Source organism: Bombina bombina, chromosome 5 (genome assembly GCF_027579735.1).
Source record: "Bombina bombina isolate aBomBom1 chromosome 5, aBomBom1.pri, whole genome shotgun sequence".
Classification (NCBI taxonomy): Eukaryota; Metazoa; Chordata; class Amphibia; order Anura; family Bombinatoridae; genus Bombina; species Bombina bombina.
Genome location: NC_069503.1, coordinates 716,851,961 through 716,879,523, shown reverse-complemented (window position 1 = coordinate 716,879,523; position 27,563 = coordinate 716,851,961). Strand labels below are relative to the sequence as shown.

Here is a 27,563-nt window from a genome sequence, read left to right as displayed (position 1 = left end):
TGTACATATTGTTGGATATAAATAAATAAATTTTAAAAAAAATGGTATTCTCTATCTGAATCATGAAAGAGAAAATGTGGGTTTAATGTCCCTTTAAGTATTACGAATTTAGATTGTGATCAGTAAAACAGGACTGGAACATAATTCACCACACCATGATAAACAGTAAAAATGGCTGATTGTTATTGCAGCAACATTGAAAAAGGCTCATCTATAGCCGTTAATGCCAATAATAATCAAACGGTAAATTGTGATCAACCCCAATGTTCTCCATTGCAAAATGTCAAAATATTTGAGAACCTACCAGAAAATATTGTACAGCAGCTAATGTGTTTTTTTTTTTTTACCAATTTCAAAACTATTCTAATAAATAAGTGAAACTTTAAATACAATAAACAAAAAACAAACATTGCTTTATGTCCAAAATAGGGATTTTTTTTTAAAATTAAATTAATTTTATCATTAACATTTTTAAATCTCCAATGTCTTGAAATAATAAATTAACACTTGGATTATTGTATTTCTTTAGTACACACATTTTATTGTTTTAAAGTGTGATATGAATTGTATTTCTTAACTTTTAACTAAACAAAAATGTATGTGGTTTTATAACAGGAACTGAGCATTTGCAAGAATATTAAAGGGACAGTGTACACTAAAATTGTTATTGTTTAAAAAGATAGATAATGCTTTTACTACCCATTCACCAGGTTAGCACAACCAACATTGTTATAGTAATATACTTTATAACATTTAAACCTCTACATTTCTGACTGTTTCTAAGCCCCTACAAACAGACTCTTATCACATGCTTTTTCATTAGCTTTTCACAACAGGAGACTGCTAGTTCATGTAGGCTATATAGATAACATTGTGTTCACGCCCGAGTAGTTATTTAAGAGTTAGCACAACACAGTACTAAATGCAAGTCAATAGATAATAAATAAAAAGTCATGTGATCAGGGAGCCATCAGAAGATGCTTAGATACAAGGTAATCACAGAGGTAAAAAGTATATTAATATAACTGTGTTGGTTATGCAAAACTGGGGAATGGGTAATAAAGGGATTATTTATCTTTTAAAACAATAAAAATTCTATTGTAGACTGTCCCTTTAAATCAAGCATTAATTTACTCCCAAGGGAAATCCATTACCACTCAACATCCAGCCCTCAGGATAGAGGGCTGCAATCACAGTACACTGGAAAGGCTTTAAAGAGTAGAAGTGCATTTGTGAACGTTGTGAGCAAACAAATTCCGAAGATGGTGGCCACAATTAAAACTCTACATATCATCCCACCCTAGTATATTTTTTAATACCAGCATGCACACCATGGTTAAAACGGCCCTCCTACCAGCTATCCTCCCATATCCAAACGGCAGTGCACAAACTCTTTGCCTATTCTAGCTATCAAAATTCATCCCATTCATAGGAAATCTTTTTTTTTCTTCCATATGACAAAGCTGGAAAGTCTAACAAAGGACAGTGTGACAGTGAGGCATGAAAAAATAGCGCAGTCAGGCTTCAATCACTGAGACCCGCATTTTCACAGCCCTGGAAAATCCTTGCAACAGGTGACGTACAGGGCACGGTACTGTTGTTAAAGGAACAGCATACACCAATTATCATATAACTGCATGTAATAGACACTACTATAAAAAATAATATGCACAGATACGGATATAAAAATCCAGTATAAAACCGTTTAAAAACTTACTTAGAAGCTTCCAGTTTAGCTCTGTTTAAAAGGTTACTGGAACATGCACTACAAGTGGGAAATATCAGACCCTTTCCCCCTTCCTTTTGCATATGAAAAGACCCTTTACACAAAAAGAAGCAAGCTGGAGTAGGTATACGTCGGTATTCTCCTAAAACGTTGGGGCTTGGTTATGAGTCTGAAAATCAGAGCAATGTTATTTAAAAATAAGCAAAACTATCCATTTTAAAAAAAACAACAACTTTATGGGCTATATAAATAGATCTACAAAACATTTATGCAAAGAAAAAACAAGTGTATAATGTCCCTTTAAGGGGTTAAAGGGGAGAAGGTTTTAAAGTACATTGTCCATTTAGCAGTCTGGCTACTGATCATACAACCTTCTGTTTTGTGTTTCAGCTATTAGAAGTTGTAAAAGTTTTCATATTAATACATCTAGCTAATTATTTAGAAGACACTAGCCAGCCACATTATGGTCTAACCATATACTAGAATAGTGCTATGCTCTTACTGTAAGTCCCAGTTCTCTGAACTGTATCCTATAACCAGATCATCTGATTATCTCACACACAATTCACAAAAACTTTTGTACCGTGTAATAAAATAGAAATCCAGGACTACACATATTGAAATAGACTGAATATCAAGTTCTCAGACTCACAAGTCCAGAGGCAGAACTGTTTTTTTCACTTTCTGTGATGAGATTGTTTTAGTGAAACTTTTTCTGCAGGCCTTTTTGAAATGGAATTCAATTTTGAATCCGGCAGTTAAACTAAAGCACCAGCTTAACGGCAATATGTTGATTATATGTAGAATAAATCAATTTTAGAGTTTTATAAAGGTATAAATGCCCAAATCCGGAATTCCAAAATCCAAACAAACATTCTGAAATCCTAACTTTTTAATTCATATATTAAAAAAAAAATTTAAAAAAAATGATCAAACATTACCTTTCTGATTACAGTACATGTACAATCTTTCTGAGGGTATGTATACAAAAATATTAAAAATTATATAAAACTTCATTTAGATTGCATGTATAAGCTGTATTATGACATGTAAATAATGCCCAAATTACATAAGATATTGTTGTTTATATTTTTTTCTATCCCCTCTCAACTGTCCTATTTTACAGATGCAAATATTACAAAAAAAAGTGTTTTCTACCTGTAATATATTGCAGCAGTTTTTGCATTTTCAATTAGCTTCAAAGATTTTTTTTTTTTACTTTTTCAAATGTCGAATACATTAGTTTGCTTTGCTCTTGGTCTAACATCACATAATATAAAGGTCTTAAATTCAGGAGTCACAACTTTGCAGATAGGAAAAGGCAAAAAAAATTCCATGAAAGCCAGAGCTACTCTTGTATTTAATTGTTCTCTTCAAACAGTGCTTTGCTCTGACTGAACTGTATCAAGGAAAACTTACACAGAGCAGCCAGAGCAAAGCGCTGTTTGAAGAGCCTGATGTAAAGCAGCGATGCAAAGCAAAAAATGCTAACAGTTCATGCATGTGTACTTTCTGCAGACATGCTGCATTTTCTGCGATGACATCTCAGATCACAGCATGCACACAAGACAATACAAATAAGCAACAAAATAAGCTCTGAGATCTGCCCCAGATACGTTGTAAGAAGTGCTGATCTCTGTGTCTTTATAAGCTAAAGCAGCTTTTACTTACTTTCGAGTAAGAAATAAAATCTTTTACAGCTATATTACAAAAGGAATATTAAATACCACTTATGTAAAAATGGTACTTGTCCCACACTCTTTAAAGATGCTAAAAAGCAAATTTCATCACCTAGGCATTTTTTTTTCACAGTCTTAAAAATCAATACCTGGCGTAGGCAATTTTACAGAAAACCTAGGTAACGGAAATTGCTTTTTGGCTTCTCTTCGGAGTGTGGTAAAAAATAAAAATAAGTGTTTAATGTGTCTTTAATTCTGAAAGGGCAAGTCTAATCTTTCTAAGATATCCGGCACGCTTGTATATTAAACATTGATAGCTCAAGCTGCTATCAATCTTATTTACACATCAAACGTGTACATACCTTTAGTGCAGCACATTTCTTCAGTTACTGTTACCCTATTTGATACAGGCTTGTTACAGCATATTTAAAAGGATTTAATCTTCCTGGCATTATCAACCTACCACCTAGAAATTACATTTTATCAAGTTCCTAATATGATAACAATTAATGTTTTTGCTTCCCCCACATGCTGACAGAATTAAAAAAAAAGAATAAATTCCAAACACCTGGAAATATTCTGTATTGCAAGTAACACATAATTATTAATGCAGTAGACACATAAATAAAGTTACTTTTTTAGTGTATTATAACTAATTTGCAATCACTACATTAATTGTTATACGTAATGTATTATTTACAATTGATCAACAGGATCTTTAAAATGAAAGCATAAATTAAAAAAAGAAAATCGCAGTCCAATCAAGTACTTCTGCCCTGCAGGAATGTAAAATGTCTTTGAAGTTGACAAATATGTTTTTGATCTCATGTGCTTCACAAAACACAAAGTCACATTCAATCAAACGTCAGCAATTGAGCAGATGTCAGACTGACAGCAGTGACAACAAATTTAATATTTTTCCATGAGATTGAATTAGAACTAAAACAAATTTGTTTGTGCGCCCTACTATGGCAGAGGTTGTCATTTTTTTGGTATGATGCCAATAAAAAAATGTAGTAAAAGGCAATAAAGCGAATGTTCCCTTCTCATTGATGGGCAACCACAAATCAAAGGATTTCATTAGTAAATTGTTTAATTAGCAAAGTGCAAGACCTGGTTATATTCTTTATACTTTTGAAATAATTTAACTAATTTACAGCAACATATTAAAGGCACTAAAATATACATTGGCATCCGTTTGAAAAGTATTAACGTAGTAGCTAGATTTCTGAATGAAATAAGTTAAAAACGTGGGTTAACAAATTGAAATAAAACATTATTTACTTTAAACATAACAAACAGAAAGTGAAATGGATCTACACAAGAACTGAGAATTAACTAAAATATATTGTTGCATCATGATTCTAGCTGCCATGCCACATGCTCTGACAGTATACCTGAGTACACTAGATGGCCAAACATCCAAGTGATTTTGGTACAAATTGCTGACAGCTTTGTGATCTGTGCTCAAAGGGTGACCCCTGCTGGGATTACTAGAAAAATACAGAACAATAAATCTTTCTACCGAAATACAGTTTCCTAGATAACAGAAAAATAAATCTTTCTACAGATATACAAAGTTTGCCCTGCATCTCAAACTAATGTTGTAGACCTTTCTAAATTTAAATCTCTTTGGTATAAGGCAGGCAAGTTACAGTGAAAATAAAATGGTTAGAGTAACAAGCTGTAAATATAATCTAGATGTCCCTAAAGTCAAAAAGGCTAGGGATGTCAGCGCTGCTTCACTGCAGATAAATAATTGTTATGGCATAGTAAAAGGAAGTGCAATTGGTGATGTGTGATACAGTTTTAGTAAGGAATATACATTAGTACACCCTCAGCACCTGTGCCAACATGACCAGAGTAACGATACAAACTGCATCCATCTAAGCGGAAGCATAAACAACTCCTAGACTGAAATGTAAGTCTGCCAACTTTGCAAATGAACGTACACTACTAATTACTTTACAAACAGCAAATAAACTTTTAGCTTTCCAATATTTTTAAAACTGTATTTTTACCATTAATACTATAAAAGGACTAATAGAAACGTGCAAAATATCATTGTCAAAACTGATACAGGTTGTAATTGTGTTGCCATCAAATAGTAAAAAGATAATACTGATTTACAGTACTTTTGATAAATTAAATTTGCACATTCACATTAAAAGTTTTTTTTAATACAAATTCTAGTAGCTCTCTATATATATATGGAAGTTGAATACTAACTGAATTGCAGTTTTTTTTTTTGACATTGCATATTAGATATGACAGATGCTAATGTGTTACAAATTTCTGAGCTTTGGTGATCACACAGGAAGAGGCTGCATGATCTGTTCTTTTTCACCCCTTTTTGATAGTGTGCTTTTATTGATCTGGAGAACAAAGAGTGTCTCACATTGTGAGCTGACAGCTCTGGAGAAGGACATCCGTACAGCTCTAGAGCATATGAGGAACCTTTTTAGACAGTTACAGAATGCAGCAGCAAATGGAGAGTAGACCCAGGTCAACAGAGCAGCACAACAGATGAGTCAAGCCAGTGCAAGTAACAAAATACAAACTTGGACAAGAAAAGAAATTACAAAAGTCTGAGATAAATTTAAATGATATGTTTTAACATATAAATAGCTTCTGAATGTCCCCCCCACCCCCAGGGCTGTAATGCGTTTTGTGTTTTTTTTTTATTTGCGACACTATATACATGCTTCGGAATTGTATGCAACACCCTTGATCCATTCTCGTGTGTCAGTGATATCCTAAGGATCTTATGAATTACATTTATATAAAACAGAGGATACTGTAAGGCACTTTCATACACTGAATGTGAATATGCTAAGGTGTTTATTCTAAAAGATAAAATAACCCTTAGTCCTAATTCTGTGCAACAACCTCAGATGAAGGCAGTCACAATGCACCATGTGTTAGAATAACTGCAGCAGAGGTGGAGGCCCAGACCAGAAACAGGATATCCCCCATTGCAGTTTGTCATGCTAAATGGTTCACCTGGCCTGACAGTTTAATTCACATATTAACATTCCTTGCTTTGCAACCTTGTATTTTGGTGACAAGCACATTCCAATGATGAGCAATAGATAGCCACGGGGATGCTTCCATTAAACAAAGGGCAAAAGCAAAAAAGGTATTCACTAACGTGCAAATGAATACCTCAAAAACAGAGAACAATGTAAAAAAGCCCACATCACACTGCATTGTTTTTGTTTCTTTGTTTTGAGCAAGACAACCCCTATCATAATCAGGTAAAAGTGAATCTGTACAAATGCAATGTCACACCATTGGCACAAATCTTTGCTGTGTTATTCATACTTTTATGATGTGAGAAATATTTAAAATATAATATTTTTTGCGGACATAGTGCTGAAAATGTAAGAACCTACAACGTGGGCACTTACTACTAAAATTATACTTTCTGTTTCATGAAAGCTAATATGTGTGCTATTTGGGTATTTCATTTTCACGTGTTTAAACAGCACAAAAATGAATCAAGTACATTACTCAGAAAGGGAGTGCCAAGCATGTGGCTTCTGCCCATGCCATCACATTATTAACAAGTAGGTCAGAGACTTCTCCCAGTCTAACTATTGTCACCAAGAGCTATATACAACATAAATCTATTGCACTGACAAGAAAGCATTGATGGAAACGGAAAGTCCCACATCAGTACATTACACCAACAGATATCAGGCTAAAAGTAAGGAAATTGATCTAGTGTTTTTCTGCACATTTACAAGATATGATTGCTTCACGGTAAGAAATATATGTTGGTCAGTTTTGTGAACAAGTTAATATTTTCCAGACTCTGATAAATACTAGGCCAAACCATAAAGTTAAAGTACTCACTAATTCTAGGAAGCATGGAATATTTGGTGCCATTCAAATGATCTATTTTAGGGCTTAACAAATACCAGGAGACAGGGAGGCTCCTAACATTTTATTAGGGATGTCCGGTGTATAAACTGAATTTAACTATTGGGTATATCAATAATATTATTCATGGATTGACAATACCAAGTAGCCGGGAGACATGGCTCCTAATTTGTTTGGTCATTGAACATATATTAAAACCTCTTCCCTGGCTACTAGTAAAGCGTAGTAGGCTCCTCAGATGGCTCCTAAGTGTGCTTAATATTTCTACAATGTAATAAATATGTGGCCCCTTACTTGGGCTAGAAAATATTGTAGGCTGGACAGCAAAACAGACAGGAAAAATATGGATACACCATTAAGTATTGCTATATATTTTTATTATTTTTTCACTTTTCAATTTAATCAATTAAATCATAATAAAAAACAATTTAACTGTGAAAATTCGGTTTTAGTGGTGCATGAATTGCTCTATAATTATTATGTAGTGATATCACAGCATTACATTAAAACATAGATATACTGAAAACTTCTCAATCTAAAAGGAGTCCAAGTTTTCACAGGACAACATGGGATCTGCACTGAAAGTAATTTTTGCTGTAAATGTGTGCTCCCACTTAATATATTTACAGGTTATATCTCATTCTACGAGTGAACACCAGTGTAATCTAAAATGTTTAATGTGCGCAATGACAATATGTGTTTAGCTCTACAGGATTTCCCAACTATTACCACAAAAGCAGCTTTTACACACTCACAGAGCTCCCTTCATATTTCCTTTATTTATTTACCTGTTGCTTCTAGTTTAGGCATAAGGCAATAACAACTTTGTATAAGGTAATTCTATCTCATAAGATCAAATTAGTGGATATGACTTCCAGATGTTAAAGGGACATGAAATCCACAATTTTTCTTTCATGATTCAGATAGATAATACAATTTTAAACAACTTTCCAATTTACTTCTATTATCAACTTTGCATCATGCTCTTGGTATCCTTTGTTGAATGAGCAGCAATGCACTATTGGTAGTTAGCTGAAAGCTAATGACAATAAGCATATATGTACAGCCAGGGCCGCCACTAGAAATTTTAGGGCCCCTGACTTAACCATTGATCAGCGCCCCCCCCCCCCCCCTTTGACATGTGCAATTTTTGACCAAGTGACTAAAACGTATATGCACTCTATTCTTAAGTGTCTATTTAAACTTGGAAATGTAAAGGTAGTAACATACAAACACACAGACACTCATACACTGAAACACACACTCACACATAAGGATTCACATATAGACACTCTAGCAGACACGCAAAGAAACACACTCAGACAGAGACACCTAAACAGAGACTCAGCACTTGTTTACATTGACCTGACAAGTAATGAGGTAGACTACAGTTTTGTAAAAAAAAAAGGAGATTTAGAAAACAAAATATGGAGTTCTGATTATCTTTTTGTAAAGGAAGATGCCAACTAAAGGATGACAACAGCATGCAGTGGCTGAAAGGAAGGGCCCTTAACTGCCTAAACAATAATTTATAGGGTAAATGGTGGATTGGTGACTTCCGGAAAGGTCTCAGTCTCAAAGTCTGTAGAAAGATGTGAATAATCAGTAATAAGGTCAAAATGTCCTAAAAAGGAACAGACAATGGACACACACACACACACACACAAACTCAAACTTGCACATACACCCAAGGAAACACTGACAGAGACAGCCTCAGAAAACACACAAAGACAAACACACACACAGACACCCACAGAAAACACACACACACAGACAACCACATAAAACACACAAAGACATACATACACACACCCTCACTGAGACATCCACAGAAAACACACAAAGACATACACACACCCTCAAAGACACACCCACAGAAAACACACACCCTCACAGAGACATCCACAGAAAACACAGACATACATACACACACACCCCCTCACAGAGACATCAACAGAAAACACAGGCATACACACCCACCCTCACAGAGCCATCCAGAGAAAATACACAAACATACACACACCCTCACAGAGACACCCATAGAAAAAGCTCAAAGACATATGCACACATCCTCACAGACATCCACAGAAAATGCACAAAGACATACACACCCACTCTCACAGAGAGACCCACAGAAAAAAAATACATACACACTCATAGAGACATAAACCAAAGCACAAAGACATAAATACAGACACCCACAGAAACACTCACAGGAGGAAACATTTATGCACCTTGCATCCCCTAAATCAACTGTGTGTGACATGCATGATAAAAAAAATGCAAACATTAAGAGATCACTTTTTAAAGAACCATATTTGTAAATGTGCAAACAAAAATATTTCTGTGAATTCAAAATTGTACATTAATGATCTGGGTAGATGGCTAGATGAAGAAAAGTACTTTTAAAAGGTTGACATATGTTTGTTTGTTTTTTCCCCATTTTCCCCAACCAAGAGCACCACTTCAAATATAGTGTACAAATGTTCCCATCTGTCAGCTGTACTTATGGATTTTGAAAATGCTGTACTCTATATGGTCTTGGTGGAAGCATAAGCTGTGGTACTCATACCATTAGATCTGGTTAAATGCAGAATTTAGGCTTGTTGGTATGTATTTCAAAACTAAGTCAGCTGTAGTGTAAACTGAACAGTTTTAAGTTAACCTGTCTCATTTCAAACACTGAGCAATCTTAGTCTGAGAGTATAACATTTTATGCAGATGTAAAAATCTTAGATAAAATGCATCCTTGCATCTGGAAGATCCTTGCATAAAGGGGCAGTAAACTGTAATGTTATATATATATATATATATATATATATATATATATATATATATATATATATATATATATATATATATATATATATATATATATATATATATATATATAAATAAAAAAAATTGCATATCTGCCATAAGGGCACCTACCATTTGTGTATTGAGGAGGAAACATTTCTGCATGGTTTTAAATATAGAATTTCTACAGCATTGTCAAATAATCATAAATACACTGCTGCTAAAAAAAATGTGTTTTTATGGACCCCTGACCCCACCATACAACTACTACCACACTGATGTTACAATCCGAAATTGCACAAAGAAATAAAAAACATTTGCTAAGTAAGTCCTACCTCCTCTGCAAATGAAAGTGATCTGCCGTCTGACTCAGGCACACACTGTACAAACAAAGTGCCAAGTCTGTCTCACACTGTGCATAGTGGTTTATTGCACACTCAGAAATCCTCTCAAATGCTAATACTTTACTCCTTGTAATAACATTTCCCATGCTCAATTAGCACTCTGCTGTAGTACCCACTGGTGGTTGCCAAAATTAAATTTTTTTTTTTTTTTTTTAGTTCTTGCCCCATGGGGCCCCTGACGGGAGTCAACCCTGTCACCCCCCGATGGCGGCCCTGTGTACATCCACCAATCAACATCATCTGAGCCTACCTAGGTATACTTTTTAACAAATAAATAGGAAAGTTATTTAAAATTGCATGCTCTTTCTGAATCACAAAAATAAATGTGTTTCATGTCCCTTTAATTTTGGACATCTCACTGCTTGTTATTTTCCTATCCCTGTCCTCCCCATTGTATACATAGATTTATTTAATTTTAATGTGGATCCAACCAAAAAGTATAGAAGAGTGCAGTGCACATATAAATTCCTCCTAGACTCCAAGCAGAGAGTGTCTGTATACAATAATGTGTCATGAGCAAGTCCACGAAAAAACAAAAACTCCATCTGACATTGACATTTTAGTTATGTCACTGACAGAAAAGGGGGACTTTAAAGGGACATGAAACCCCAATTTTTTCCTTCAAGATTAAGATACAACTTTAAAACAAATTTCCAGTGAAATTGTATTAATATATTTACTATATTTTCTCTTAGTATCCTTTGTTGAAAGAGCAGCAATGCAATACTGGGAGGTATTTAGAAATACTAAAGATCTCATTGGGACAAAGCTTTCAATTAAAAAAATATTTTGTTAAAATTAGCCTTGCATCTTAAGTAAATGTCCACTCAAGTTGTCAAACTGTGACCCACAGCAAGTTTGATTTTACCAACTCAACAAAAAATTTACCTGAATGTGTAACTACAATTTTTTTCAAATAAACAAGGAACAAAGAAGTAATTAAAAAACACACTGTCAAATTAAAAACAAAAATAAATGTATTAGGTTCGTCTTTCTTACCAGAGTCATCTGTGTCATGTTCATCTACTGGGCCTACTGCAATTCCCATATCCATACATTTCTTGCTGTGTGCCTTGGACTTCATGTGTTTTGTTAAATTTCCTTTAAAGAGAAGATTATATGTTAATACTCTTCTTTTTACAGGAACATTAGTAAAAACTTGCAAATAAAGTATCTTTCACTGCACACAAACAGTGCCATATTTGGGCAGGAGCACAGCTTTAATATTCAATCGATAAGGGAATGATCATTCACTTTCTAACACAAACTTTATTAGGTCAAACTTTATTTTTTTTATTTTATTTATGATATTTTTATTTATTCTCGTAACAGCATTCACAAAGAGGTACTCCGTCATGCATATCCCAACCAATGGTATCTGAAGATGATGATGACAAATAATCATAATAATCTCATTAGTGGAATGATCAAAAAATATGTATCAAAGAATGCAGTAAATTAATCACTTTTCTTGTTCACTATTGCATCCAAATGCTTTAAATGAGCTATAACAAAGAATGCATCCATGAAGATTAATTGACAAACAACAGTTCTAATACATACAAATTATGTATTTATAATGTAACATAAAATATAGAACTTTCCAACCAAAGCTTACTTCAATTATTAATGACTTTTCTACTTCTACCTAAAGATGGGAAGGCCTGGAAAAAAAAAGAAAAATTGGGTGTGGAATATATTCTTTGACAATGATAAATAATATGTCTGACATGGTAGTCAAACTATATAACATGAAGACCTTGAAAAAATGGTTGGTTTTCCGGTGGGAGGGGCGTGCAATAGGTAGCACGCTCAGCAGCTCAGGTGCAAAGAGCTAGTTCCACACTACCCCACAAACAAGCTCCCTATAGCCGAGATTAAGTATCCTGGTCAGGGAAGTCGGAGGTCGGAGAGGTTTGCCGGAAGCCCCAATTGCCTACGTAGGCCGGTTAGGCACTGGCCACAAACGCATACGGCGGACTCGGAGCCGGGTGGTGTAACAGAAGAGACGCACACTGTGCAGCGTCATCAGCCGTGACAGTCTTGGATACAGGTTAACGCGGCAGCCCGAAGTTAAGATACCGGGGAAGAAGGTCGGCTCCTGCTGTGCCGGATTTAGCTTCATAATTCCGCCTGACTCCACACCTGGTAAAGTACGGGAGGTATCTCGCCCTGAACCTGGTAAGGAAGGAGACGGTGAAGTGGCAACGAGCAGGTAGTTTTAACTTTACTATACACTGGAGGAAAAAGAAAAAAATAATAACCTGTATGTAATATAACAGACTTAACAATGGTTTAGTTACACCACCCGGGCGGTATGTGTTTGTTGTGAGCTATTTTAATGGATGTACAAACATGTCTGCTTCTTATACATAAAGAGAGGTCAGGATCACCTGGTTATTTTGACACTGGACTGAACGGCCCTGTTTGTCCCTTCTTTCTGGGACTTTGTTTAAGTGAGATCTACAACAGGAGAGAAGGGAAAAAATAAGGATTTACACCTGCATAAAAAGGAAACTTACTTAGTAGTCAGCAGCTGAAATTTGTGTATATAGTGAGCATGTAAACCTCTGCTAGATAAAGGCAAAATCTGGGAGAGAAAAACCGGCTGGGATAATAACGCTGGCCGAGGCCCCTGAATGTGCAGAGGTTTGGACTACCATCTAGAACGTATTCAAGAACGTATTTGAGAGGCTCTGCATTATAACAGAGGATAGGTGTGCTTGATAAAGTGGGGGTTCCTGGTCCACAGCAGGCACAGTTTTTACCAGAAGAAAACAGGGAACACTGGCTGACTAAATTTGGCTGTGAGAAGTTAAATAAAACAGCTGGGACTTAAGATAAAGTGACATTGATGCTATATGACAACTATATTACTGTCATATTATTTTACTGCTAGGTGTGGGGCTCCGTTGGTGGGTTTTTTTACTGTTGGGCCTGTGTGTGTTATTTTTTTTGTCGCTCCTTCTCTTGAGCTGCTCAAATTATAGAAGCAGCGTGTTAAGAGGTACTGCCTGATAGGGATATAGACTAAACCCAAAAGTATATACGAAGAGTAAGAAAGACTGCTGGGAGGGTAGCTGTACAGCGGTAGAAGGTGATTTAAAGATACAGCTCTTTTTGAGTAACTGTTGGATTAGTTAATCCAGCATTTTGACTTGCAAGGTAACATTAAGGGTACCTCTTTCCCACAAAGTGCGTCAGGACAGTGTATAACCAAGCAATACCAGAGATTGATCGTAGAGAAATAGGCAGGCCTTAAATGTGGGGTATACTTCTGTAACTAAGTATTTAGGGGAATTGCTAGGCGTCATATTCACTTTGCCACCTTGCCAGAGGGGCATACTACTGCACTTGTTTTTTTTTTTTTCACTTGCTTGTGTTTGGTTTAATTACACACTTACTAAAATTTGATAACGTACGGGGAACAACTAGTTCTCCCTTCCTTTTTTTTTTTTTTTTTTTTTTTTCCTCACATCATTTTTCCATCTTGAATGGAAAGATTTGTCACATCGTCTAAAAATAAATCGCCAGCAATGCCACCGAAACAGAGAGATAAAAAAATAAAAAGCCCTGATTTAGAACAGAGTATGGAGGTTCAAGGGTTACAGCCGGGCAATTTTGACCCCCAAAATTTGGTCCAACAAATATCTGACTTAATATTGCCACAGCTTACATCAATAAAAGTAGAAATAGCTGGTCTTACAGATGAAGTTAGGCAGTTTTCTGGTAGATTAGTAGAGGCAGAAACTAGAATTTCGGAGCTGGAAGATCAGATGAGCGCCCAAGAAAATAGGAATAAAGCACAACATGACATTATTAGAACCATGCAGGCAAAGATAGAAGATCTAGAGGACAGATCACGTAGAAATAATGTTAAGATAATAGGTTATCCTGAGTCGGGCCAACAGCAAGATGCTGAGTTAATTAAATTTGCCTCTAAAGACCTACCAGCACTGTTGGGTTTACAAACATCTGAAGTATCATTTTTGGTGGAAAGGGCACACAGGATAGGCGCCCCTAGAGTAGACACTAATGGTTTAACAAGACCTAGACCTATCATGGTGAAATACCTAAATTTTCAAGATAAGGTAACGATTATGAGACAATTTAAACAAAAGAGACCAATAAGGTTACAACATGAGAATATCTTATTATTCCAAGATTTTTCCAGCGAAACCTCCCAGAAACGTAGAGAGATGTCCCCCTTTTGTTCAACATTAATCCAAAAAGGTATTCAGGCAAGACTTATGTACCCAGCGAAAATTTGTTTCAGAATAAATAATGAAAATGTGACCCTGAAATCACCCCAGGAAGCAAGGGATTTTATCAATACCCTTTAGTTGTATATGATAAGATAGTTAGGGAGGGGCTGTACTTTTTCTTTGTTTTTTTTTTTTTTGTTTTTTTAGCGGTTCTTCCTAAGCAATATAAAATAGATAAAATGTGTTGTGGAAGGTGTTGTGCTAGGTTGAAACTAGAAGCCAGATTATGTCGGATCTTTGAGTTATCACTAACTAGAAGCTACATGTTGGAAATGTTTAAATCAATGTGTCTATATGTTATGTGTGTTGTTTCCTTTTCCTCCTTTTTTTTTTTTTTTTTTTTTTTTTTTCTTTTTTTTTTTTTTTTTTTTCTTCTTCCTTGGCCAAGATGGCATAGTACGGGTAGAAAGACACAGGAGATAGAATGCTTAACATAGTATCATGGAACGTGGGGGGAATAACCTCCCCGACTAAAAGGTCTCTAATTCTAAAAACACTAAGAAAAAAGAACCCAGACATTGCTTTATTACAGGAGACCCATCTACAAGAAGTAGAGATGGCTAAACTGAAAAGTAGATGGGTAGGAGAAGTAATAGCTGCCCCTGGGCCTAAACGTAAAAGAGGAGTAGCGATTTTAGTCTCTAAAAAACTGGATTGCAAAATTTTAGTTAAAGATCGGGATACGGGGGGGAGATTTATTATAATTGAAGTAGAATATGGTGATACTGTAATAATTATTTGTAATGTATACGGCCCTAATGAGTTAGACCCAAAATTCTGGGACACCATGTACATTAAACTTGCCCCATACCTGAATGGGAACCTGATTGTCGCAGGGGACTTCAATATGACAACGACGCCAGTGATAGATAGAACCAGGCCTGGTAAGCAGGCGGTAGGTAGGAAAGCAGAAGAAAGATTATTTGGGTCTTTTCGTAATAAATTAAACCTCCATGATATATGGCGAATTAAGAATCCAGATGTCAGAGAGTTTTCGTGCATATCTAAAACTCATAAGGTAATGTCCCGTATAGACTTATTTCTTATTAATGACTCTATGCTGTCTTTAGATTTAAATCCAACAATAGAGGAGATAATCATTTCTGACCACGCAATAATTGGTTTAAGTTTGGATCATATTAGACACCGGAAGGGGGGAGCTAATAACTTTTTTTTTCCAAAACATCTTATACTGGATATGGAGTTTAATAGATTCCTAATCCATAAATGGAACCAATATAAAATAGATAATAAAGACTATTATAAGAAGATAGAGGTCTTCTGGGAAGCTGCGAAAGCAGTTTTAAGGGGTGAAATAAAAGCATACCTGGTTAAACGGAAAAAGAAATTTCGGGAGCAAGATATCCAACTGGCAAATCAATTAAAAAACAGTTATAAATTATATCTTAATAACCCCAATACTATGTCATGGGCTAGTTACAATAAAGCTAAAAATGAAAGAGAGGGATTCCTAAAATTAAAGAGTATAAAGCAGGATAGAAGGGCAAACGCCTTTTTTGCGAGTTATCATGGGAGGTCAGCAAAATTTCTAGCTAAAATAATTAAAGGAGGGAAAGAAGGTAGGAAAAATATTGTTAGTATCAAAAAAGGAAATATAAGTTATACAGCACCTAAGGAGATATGTCGAATAATGTATGAGCACTATTCAGAAATATATGAGGCAGGTCCCTGTAATGAAAAGGCTAAAGACTTGTTCTGGGAAAAGGTCTCTCTCCAACAATTAACAGTGGATGAAAGGGCAGAGCTGAACCAACCAATATCGGAATTGGAAATTCTAAAAGCCATAGAGAAGGTGAAATTAAACAAAGCTCCCGGTCCGGATCAAATACCGGCTGAATTTTACCGAATACTTAAAAACGAAATAGGAGATACATTGAGAGATTTATTCAATCACTATTTTGTTAAAAACTGTCTAGAATCTAATCTTTTCTCTGCTTCCACAGTCATTCTTATACATAAAAAAGACAAAGATCCAGAGAACCCTAATGCTTACAGGCCAATATCACTTCTAAACAACGATTATAAACTTCTTACAGCAATAGTAGCAGATAGACTAAAAAAATACATTAATAAGCTGATCCATACAGATCAAACGGGATTCATGCCAGGTAGGAATTCATCTAAAAACATACGGAAAGTGTTATTAGTCCTAAGTCAGTATTGGAACAAAATTAACGCCAAAACCAAACCTGGGGAAGTTGACCTGGCCCTTTTAACGCTGGATGCTGAAAAAGCATTTGATGCAATAGTATGGGAACACTTATTTACGGCATTATCCCGTTTTGGTATTACCGGTAACTTTCTCAATTTTGTTAAATTAATATATAAAGCGCCGTGTTCTACGTTATTTGTAAATGGCCAATTCTCCCCTAAAATTACACTAAGGAAAGGAACCAGACAGGGGTGCCCTTTATCCCCCTTATTGTTTAACCTCTCGATAGAACCACTAGCGGTAAGACTCAGACAAATGTTATCTGGAATTAAGTTGGGAAGTGATAACGTTATTTTATCTCTATATGCAGATGATTTGTTACTCTTTCTATCTAGGACAGCACGAGATATACCAATATTACTAGAAATAATTAATGATTATGGGTCCTTTTCGGGGTATAAAATAAATTATTCAAAATCAGAACTACTCTGGATCAGACGCCCCAATAGATATATAGGTCAGCACCCATTCCAAGAGGTGGAACAAATAAAATATCTTGGACTATATTTAAGCTTAAATCCAGGATTATGGTATACTTTAAACCATCTTAAAATTTTCCAAGAAATTAGCCTACTGATGGAAAAATGGAGACCACTGCCCATCTCGTTATCGGCCAAAATAATGTTGTTGAAAACATTTGTATTTCCACGGGTTATGTACATACTTCAGAATTTACCAATCCCTATTAAAAATGTAGATCTGAATAGATATGACAAAGACTGTAAAACTTTTTTATGGAACGGAGGGAGGGTGAGACTTTCAAAAAAGATTTTATATCTTGACAAAGAATTTGGAGGCTATGGTCTCCCCAATCTTAAATTATACAATCAGGTCACAATGTTAAAAATAGCAATTGATTGGATTACGGAAAAAGATTACTGCTCTTTCCCAAATATAGAGGATAACCTAATAAAGCCTTTCAAGTTAAAAGCCATCCTACACACGCCTATGGATAAAATGCCATTGCCGATATTAAATATTAAGGTGATAAGTAATGTGGTGTCAGCCTGGCAGAGGTTTTGCTCAGAGCTTAAAATTAATTTCAGGTTCTCTAAATTTCTCACTATTTTGGGACATCCAGAATTTGCACCAGGACTAAGTTATGGGATTTTTCATAACTGGCAAAGGAAAGGTATAGTGTATATGGGGCAATTAATTGAGGAAGAGTCAGGATTATTCAAATCCTTTACACAGATACAGGAAGAATTTGACATCCCAAAACATCACCTCTTTGCGTTCTTGCAGGTTAGACATTTCTATAATCTCTCACTTCAGAAGTTTGCCGGTAACTTACATCTAGGGATAATAGGAAGTGGTATTCAGATGTACCGCGCAGGGTATCATTCCATATCAATTTGGTATGGAATGATAATGAAAAATCTGGGTAAAGGCCATCTCGATTCCCTGCATACCAGATGGTTAAAAATAATCCCAGAGCTAGTAGATAAGAATGTAAACCAGAGTATTGATGTGGTTGGTTATAAGTTCACCTCCTGGAAAGAATCACATAGCTATTTGATAAATTTGGCTTATATTACTCCAACTCGTCTAGGTAAATGGGACAAGAAGTGTAAAGGGAATTGCTTTCACTGCTTGGCTCCACAGGCCGATATACTTCATTGTGTATGGCGTTGTCCGAAAATATATCAATTTTGGGAGAAGATATCATTCTGGCTAAATAGAGTTGTGAGCCAAGTGGTGATCTTTACACCAGTGAGTATCTTCTTTTTTATATTTGATAAGCGCTTTACATCAGAAGAATATGCACTAATTACCACGGCCATACAAATTGCGCGGTTATTAATTTTTCGCTATTGGAAAGCTAAGAAATACCCAACTATAGCAGAATTTGGCCAAAAAATTATTGACCAATTAATCATAGAGCAGATGAATCTGGAGCCCAATAATGAAAGAAAGGCCAGGAGGTTTTATTTAAAATGGAAGAAGGTCATTAGACGGCAACCTGTGGAGTTGCAAGTAGAAATTTTGGGCCCCCTGCGAGAATCAGGTCTTGTATGCCTAGAAGAGTTATAAATAGTAGGATAGGCCCAGTTACGTTGCCAGAGGGGAATAAATAATATTCGAAGTTGGTAAAGGCATACGCCTTTCCCTTCCCCTTCCTTTTTTTTTTTTTTTTTTTTTTTTTTTTTTTTTTTTTCCTTTTCTTTCTTTCCCCTTTTCTGTGTCTTGTCTTGTCTTGTTTTGTCTTGTCGTGTCTTGTCTGGTTATGCTGTGTTTGATTTTTGTTTTGCTATATAGGATAAAAAGTGGCAATTTTGGTACTTAGAGTATTCTGATTTGGTCTACGAGATAAGAGATGATTATTTCTTTTGCATTAGTATGAGTAGTACAGACAACTATGTTAGTAAGAAAATATTATTTGTATATTCTTGATCTAGAACCTGTAAAGGTGATATAGATAATCTTGCTCTGTATTTTGGTTTTGTAATGTTACTGCCTGTCTGATTGTAATATCTTTAGTTTTCTTTTCTGTTTAGTACCATAAGTTGACATGTCAATAAAAATATTAAAAAAAAAAAAAAAAAACATGAAGACCTTAATGAAAGGCGTCTGAGACTTTTGTTAAAGTCTCAAATCATTGCAAGTTCTCTCAGCTGAAGACAAGCAAATCCTGGAATACAATTCGAGTACACTGTACTTCTCAATGCAATTCTCAAATAAGAGAAATAAGCATTTCTACCTCTAGGGGGCACTGCAGGGGAAACGTGGGTGATTGTTGGTGTACAGAAGATGATAGTTTCTGTCCTCTCAGGCCTTAATTGACAGAGGATGTTACATTTGTCTGACATATTGGTTTATCTTTATAACCTTTATCTAAATGATTGCTATTAATGTTCTCCCCATCACAGCATAATGTTTACCTAAAGTCTTGCCAGTAAATTGTTTTCAGCAGTGGTAAACTTGCTTCAATCCATGGAAACCTTACGTTTTTAGAAGCCCATGAGAAAAATGACAAATATGAAGAGGAAGAAAACAAGGAAAATGATAGCAGTAGTTCAGAAAATGAGATAGATTAAATTGCATGTATATGTTGTGTCTTTGTTTCCTTTTCTCAATTTTTTTTTTTAAAGCACCAGTCCAAAGTTAAACCTCATTATGGACCCCTCTAACGACCATATCCTACTGGCACAAATAATGTCAGTTACTTTCCTTTTTATTTGCAATTGATGCTAAGGGGCAAATCTGACTTTATATTATTTTGATGGTTTCTTGATTTTTTGTTGCTTTAGAGGGAAAATGTGTGTGGGGAGGGTGACCTGTTCTCATGTATAGTTAAAATGTTCTTAACATATACAGACCTTGTTATTTCATTTGTAACAAAAATAAGGTTTTGAAAAGCAAGTTTAGTTTATTTACTGAATAAGCTGTACTTTTATTTCAAGCGTAATACTTTTATATACACTGCATTTCATGTTCCCAGTGTAAATAAAGACTTTCAATTTGTGAAACTACTCCACGCCGCATTTTTTTTCATAAATGTTTCCGAAAATTTACATTTTCCAAGAAAAAAAAAACGTTTTTTATCCATGCCTTAAAAATGTATGGAAATTTTACATCTCTACTTTACCCAGAAGTTATACTTGACCTTGTATACCTCATGGTTAATGCCCTAGCAACCTGTTGCATTTGGCCTACAGTGTTGCTACTTCTCATGTTTGATCAGCTTTGATTGTTGTCTATCTACTATGAACTAGCTTGTCTGTTTTTGAGGCTTTTGCATGAAAGTGTGGCTAAGTACATTCTGAGATTGGTAACTAGGGACCGTTCTTAAGTAGCCATAAAGCGTACTACAACAGTATGCAGGGAAGGTGCAGTGTCAGGGATTTTCCAACTTGTATGTCCCTTTAACAATATTGGATAATGTAGCATAAATGCTGCAGAGGTTGAGAGGCAGGGATACATATGCTAACTATTTATTACAATCTTCGCTTTAGATCACCACTTCCAGATCTATTTTCTCTATTTCTGTGCAGGATAAATCCTCCAATATATGTAATGGGAAAGTTTTTTTGTTGGCAGTAATAATAGATTAGGCTTTCTTGGACTAGAAGAGTAAAGGACTCCTATTTAGAGACCTATGACACAAAGACATTAACCCTAGATGATTGTGTTAAAGTTGTGTACATGTTTCATGCATATTTGTAACTTTCTATTAAACCTGGAAAACAATCATAGCTGAAATTAGAATGTGCAAATATTAAAACAAGAAAAAAAAGTGATGTCTTTTATGAAAAGCCCAAATGGGTTTTAAAGGCTGTTGAAATAGAGTTAAAAAGGTAAAAAGATCATTCAGAAGAGGATGGATTGAAATAACATTGTGGAATTCTCTGCATTCTCTCAATGCAAAGTACAAAGGAGCAAACCATAAAATAACTGGATTTGACGAGAGACTGGGATAACTTTAAAAGTGAAAACCCATCAAAACCACAATGCAAACACTTTTTATGGCTCTTCTAATGGATTGGAATAACTCCCATGTTTCACAAATAGAGTGGTTTTTTTTTTTCTTTCAGGGAAGTTGTAAAAAAATAATTCTGCCATTAGTACATTATTTTTAGTCTATCTACTAATTCAATGTCCCTATTTTGAAAAGGTTTGTGTAACAAATACATCAGCTTTTCCCCTCACTTAAAGTCCTGGCTTATTTAATGACACCTAATATAAATATAATATACAAATAATATAAATAGAATATATATATATATAATGTGAATGTACAACATTACTTATGTTACAAATAATGTTATCTTTTGTGAAAATCTTGAATAGAATAAATGCAGAGGTTCTGTAGAACTTGCCTGCTGCCTTGACATTTCATCTGTTAGAAGCAAAGCTACGCTTCTATTTCAGTAGCTCTATTACCAATCCTTAGCCTTCTGGAAAATGTGAGCTGACAGGGGCATCATACCTCTGCCCTCTCTTTCCAACATATATACATTCCAGGAGAAATAAAATAAAGGATGAAATAGGGTACTGGTTTCGTTCTAATTTGAAAAAGCCTAGCACTAAAATGAATCATGCCACAGAATGCGGTGGGATTATTGCAATGTTCAGTAAACTGAAGTGAATTTGATTTTGGTTATATATTTTTATGAACAAAACTAGAGTTTATAGCTGTTTTTCATCATTAAAATCCTTATATTGCTCTGGTGCTTGAATTCATGGGAGGATGAAACTGCTATTGTAGGCTATGTCTGCAAGAGGTATTGTAGCCTTATGCAGATAAAAATTGTGCAAACGAGCTTAAACAATTACATAGACTTCAAACGGCTTCTTCTGCAATTTGTACATTTTCTTTCTTCAAAAAACAACAACGTATATTTGCATTATGAAAATATTGCTCTACTAACTAACCATCTCCCCCCCCCCCATATAATAAACCTTTTAGTTTAGGAGGGTTAACTACGCGATTTATCTCGTCTGTACCGCACCCCAACTACTCTCTTTATAGTAACTCTTGCTGTACAACATAATGCTGACCTTATTTTCCCTACCCTGCTCAGCAAGACCGATTAGCATTACCTACAAGTTGAGTTAAAGCTCTTAAATTCAATACTTTATATCTAGATATTTCACCATATCACCATTTCACACTTTATGGCTGCTACCTGTAATGCCTTTTTTCTAGGAGTGTATCCTGTCTTATGTTTTCTTGTTTACATTGCTCCTTGATGTATTCCTTTTATGTTATAATATAAATGTTACAAAAGAAAAAAAAAGAGCCAGTGCTGCCCTAGCACCCCGATGTGTGGAGGATTGTTATAACTTCTACAGAGTATAAAATATATAGGAAATTCTTCCTTTAGGTATTTTTTTGTATATTAAATAGTTGTTTCTGTTAATTAAAATCACAGCCCAATGAAATGGGCTGAGCTTTCAATGAGAGCAAAAAAAAATAAAAAATATTGCCGTGTGCATATAAATTGCACATTATGGCAAATTCCTACAATTTAAAAGGGACACCTACTAAATTAAGACACCAAGGAAAGAAATGAAGCTAAAAAGAAAAAGGCATGCTACAAAAAATAAATTTCACAACATTCCAGTTCCGGAGATGAATCATGATAACCAACCAATAGAAATGCATACAATATTCTAATACATCTAATCCAATTATAAATTGTGTGAAAATGAGCAAAATAGCAGAACCAGGTTTTTTTATACCTTTTGTTTTGAAGGAAAAATTACAGTAGTTGCAGTGGTATGGTCGGACATCTGTGTGAGTTCGAATATGCTTTTTCAACATGCTAGGTTTTTTACATCTTATTCCACATTCTTCGCAAATATACTTTCCTCTTCCTCTGCCTCGCACATACACATACTCTTCATTTGACTTAAACCTGCCAAAGCAGAGAAATAGTTTCTAAATTAAGATTTCGATACAACAAAGTAAGAGAAAATATAATTTATGCTTACCTGATAAATTAATTTATTTCATGATGGTGAGAGTCCACGAACCATTACTTATGGGAATTATACCCCTGACCACTAGGAGGCAAAGATCCCAAAACTCCAAGAGCCCTTAAAAACTCTCCCATCGTACAGGAAACTAAATATGACGTATAGCCAAGCAAGGAAAATAAATAGGAATACAAAAAAGGAGCAGGGGAAAAAAAAAAAGAGGTGCATACTTGAATTGCCGCCAGAAAAAAACAATCATTATAGAAAACAATGCATGGGGGCTCATGGACTCTCATCACCATGAAAAAAATACATTTATCAGGTAAGCATAATTTTTATTTCATTTCATAAAGGTGGTGACAGTCCACAAGCCATTACTCCTGGGAAGTAATAACCAATATTTGGAGTCCACGAGTAATCTGGGCAGGATCAGACTTATACTATTCCAATTAGACTGGAGTTTTTTTTTTTAATGCAGAAAATAATATGTAAACAATATTATTCAATTCCTAGAAACAACTGCCTGAATGACTTTCCTACCAAAAGCTGCTTCAGAAGAAGCAATAACATCAAGTGATACAATTTAAAAATAGTATAGGATGACCAAGTTGCTGCCCTGCAAATTTGATAAACAGGGACTTCATCCGTAAAAGTTCATGAAGTAGCAACTGATCTGGTAGAAAGGGTAGTAATTTGTTTAGGAGGTGACGGACCAGCCTCCAAATAGGCTTTATGAATCAAAAACTTCAACCAAGAGCCTAACGAAATGGCAGTACCCATTAGGACAAAAAGAGGAAACAACGATCTTTCGATTGATATTGTCACAAGAAACTACCATAAGTAAATAAAATTCAAACCTAGTCCTCAACACTGCTTTAATCTTGAAAAACAAGATAAGTAGGCTCACAACAAAGTGTGTCCAACTCAAAAACTTTTCTAGCAAAACAAAATAGCCAAAAGAAACAAGACCTGCCAGGACAAAAGCTAAATATATAATCATGCATAGGTTCAAAAGAAGGAACCCGCCAAACCCTAAAAAACAAAATGAAGATTCCATGAAGGACAAATTAGCTTAAATCACAGGCTTAATTATGACTAAGGTCTGGGCAAAATTTTGAATATCTGGAAATTTAGCAATATTCTTGTGAAACAAGACAGAAAGAGCAGCAATTTGGGACTTTAAAGAACTAGCGGATAAACCCTTATCCAAAACATCCAGAAGAAATTTAAAAATTCTAGGAATTCTAAAAGTGTCAACTGAACCCCTGTTCCACACAACAGGAAATAAAAGCCTTTATAACCTTGTGATACATTTTCCTTGTCACAGGTTTATGGCCTTAATCAAAGTTTCAAACCTCTCTTCCTAAAAACTAAGTGTTCAATCTCCAAACGGATTTTTAGATGCTGATTAAAAAATGGAACTTGAGACAGAAGGTTATGATGCAGAGGAAGAGGCCACAGAGGACAACTGGACATCTGCACCAGATCAACAAACCAAGTCCTGCAAGGCCAAGCAGAAGCAAGGCTATTATCCTTGGTAACAGAATAAGAGGTGGAAACTGTAGGCCAGATGAAACAACCAAGGAGATACTAGAGCATCTACAAACTCTGTCCGAGGATTCCTGGACCTCGCAAAGCATCTGGGGAGCTCGTTGTTCAAACGAAAAGCCAGCAGATTTACTTCTGGAAGACCCCATAGGTCTACAATCTGACTGAAGACTTCCACATGAAGTAACCACTCCCCTAGTGACTAAGAAAGTATGCTTCACAGTGGCTTACCCTTGAAAAATGAATTGCAGAAATTATACAGAAATTGCTCTCTGCCCAAGCCAGAATTCAGGAAACCTCTCAAATCTCCAGGGACTTGCGACTTCCCCCTAGATGATTCATGAAAGACACTGCTGTGACATTTTATGACTAGAAACAAAGATAAATCTCTTTTTTTAGGAGAGGCCAGAATGGAAAGGCCCTGAAAATGTCAAGGAATTCCAGAATATTCATGGTCAACTTTGCCGCTTGAAGTAACCAAGTTCCCTGTGCTCTCTGGAACCACCAGACTGCACCCCAACCTAAAAGACTTGCATCTGTTGAGATCGCAGTCCTATTTAGATGCATAAATAATGCCCCCAGAATGAGGAATTGATGACTGATCCACCATTAAAGGGATTGCCTTGTTTAGGCATCCAGATGAAACCTTTGAGCCAAATGAGTAATCCCTGCACCACTGACGAAGCATACAAAGATGCAGAGGCCTTATGTGAAACCAAGCAAAAGGAAAAGCATTTGAGGCTGCTATCATCAGACATAGACCTAGTCTACAAAGAGCTACAGAAGGAGAAGGAACTGACTGAAGATTTAAACAAATAAAAGTAACTTCATAAATTTCTACTCTGTCAAAAAAAGTGTCATGGTGACTGAGTTGATTACGACGCCCAGAAAAGTCATCCTGGACTGTGGAGACAGGGTACTTTTTGGAAAGTTTACTTTCCAAGCATGCACTTGAAGAAAAAAAAAAAGTCTGTTGGTATGAGATACTGCTAAATGTAAAGATGGAGACTGTACCAAGATATTGTCCAGGTAAGGAACCACCAAAACACCTTGAGCTCTTATGGCTGATAAGAGAGATCCCAGAACCTTTGAAAATATTCTGTGAGCGGTAGACCAAACCAAACGGAAAAGCAACAAACAAGAAAATGCTTGTTCAGTAATGTAAACCTGTTAATAGGGATATGAAGATAAGCATCATACAGATCAATAGATGACATGAATTGTCTCTGTTAAACAAGAAGAAGGATAAAACAAATAGTTTCCATCTTGAAGAAAAACTGAGAAACTTATTAAAATTTTTCAAATCCAGAACAGTCTCTAAGTTCCTTCCTTCTTTGGAACAATAAAGAGGTTGGAATAAAAACCCTGACCCTGTTCTATTTCAGGAACTGGAATGTTTACACCCATAGACTTCGTATATTTGACCAAATGAATGAAAATGGTTAGAAGCTCTATATGTACTCCTAGTCTTCTTATCCTGAGGAAGAAAGATACCTTTCTCCCCAGTCAGTGTAGAAATAATGTCATCCAGACCAGACCCAAACAACACATTCCCTTTAAAAGGAAGAGAGAATTCTAGATTTACAAACCATGTAAAGAGACCATGATTTGAACTAAGATGCTCCTAGTAAAAACTGCTAGTGTTTTATTTTTAACATTGATTTTAATAATAACAACAGCATCACAAATTAAAGAATTAGCTGTCTTCAAGAGTTTTAATTGATTAGAAAACTCTTAATTAGCAGATTTCTCAGAGAGTTGCTCAGATAATCCCTCACACCAAAAAGTAGAGGCTGCTCCAATGCAAGCAATAGCAATTGCTGGTGAATCCTTACTATGAAATGATAATTTCCTATATATGGGGTCTCTAAAAGAGGTACTATTTTACAGAGGAAAAGTAGTACGTTTAGTCAAACTAGACATAGCCCCATCTACTTTACGACTAGTTGCCCAAAGCTCTAAATTAGAAGCAGGCAAAGGAAACATCCATTTAAATCTTTGAGCAGGATTAAAAGGAATAAAAAATTTAGAACACTCTTTAGAAATGATCTCCGAGATAGCTGACTGAGGAACTGGAAATACATCAGGTGACTTAACAGAGGGCTTAAAATTTAAATCCAGCTGTTTAACAGACTTATCCTCAGAAACATGAACCCTTAAAGTACATAATAATTCTCTTAAAAAAGAACAAAGGTGTTCAAGCTTAAACAAAAAAAATCAAAATACAGTCAATGATTTAAACATAGCAATAAAAGGTATGGTAAATAAAGCAACCTTACAACCAAATAAAGCAGCTCTTGGAAGTTATGAAATCTAACCCCCTCAACTTTAGGAGAGTTAAATATCCATACAGCAATGGATGAGCGCTAACCTGACAACAGGCCAAACATACAGCCACACAGAAAAGACTAAGTGCATGAAAAAATGAAGTGTGGTTAAATAGAGCCCCTACTGGTGAGCACACGACGAGCGTACAGATTAAAAGCAGGGGGAAAAAATACGTGCATAAGACAATGCGCTAATTAAGATTGTGAAACAAATGCCGACATGCGCATAAGCAGATGTGCGCTAACTAAGAAAGAGTGCAAATATAAAGCCGGC

At 35.4% G+C, this 27,563-nt stretch overlaps 1 protein-coding gene across 1 annotated transcript in view; it reads right to left on the bottom strand.

Moving 5' to 3' along the window:
* HIVEP1 (HIVEP zinc finger 1) overlaps positions 1–27,563 on the bottom strand; it is a 445,290-nt gene that overhangs the window by 44,847 nt on the left and 372,880 nt on the right. The window contains exons 5-6 of the mRNA XM_053714746.1: positions 23,178–23,353; positions 11,493–11,594 (exon numbers count right to left, since the gene is read on the bottom strand). Of these exons, the coding sequence (XP_053570721.1) occupies positions 11,493–11,594; positions 23,178–23,353 (278 nt within the window). The remainder of the gene's footprint in view (positions 1–11,492; positions 11,595–23,177; positions 23,354–27,563) is intronic.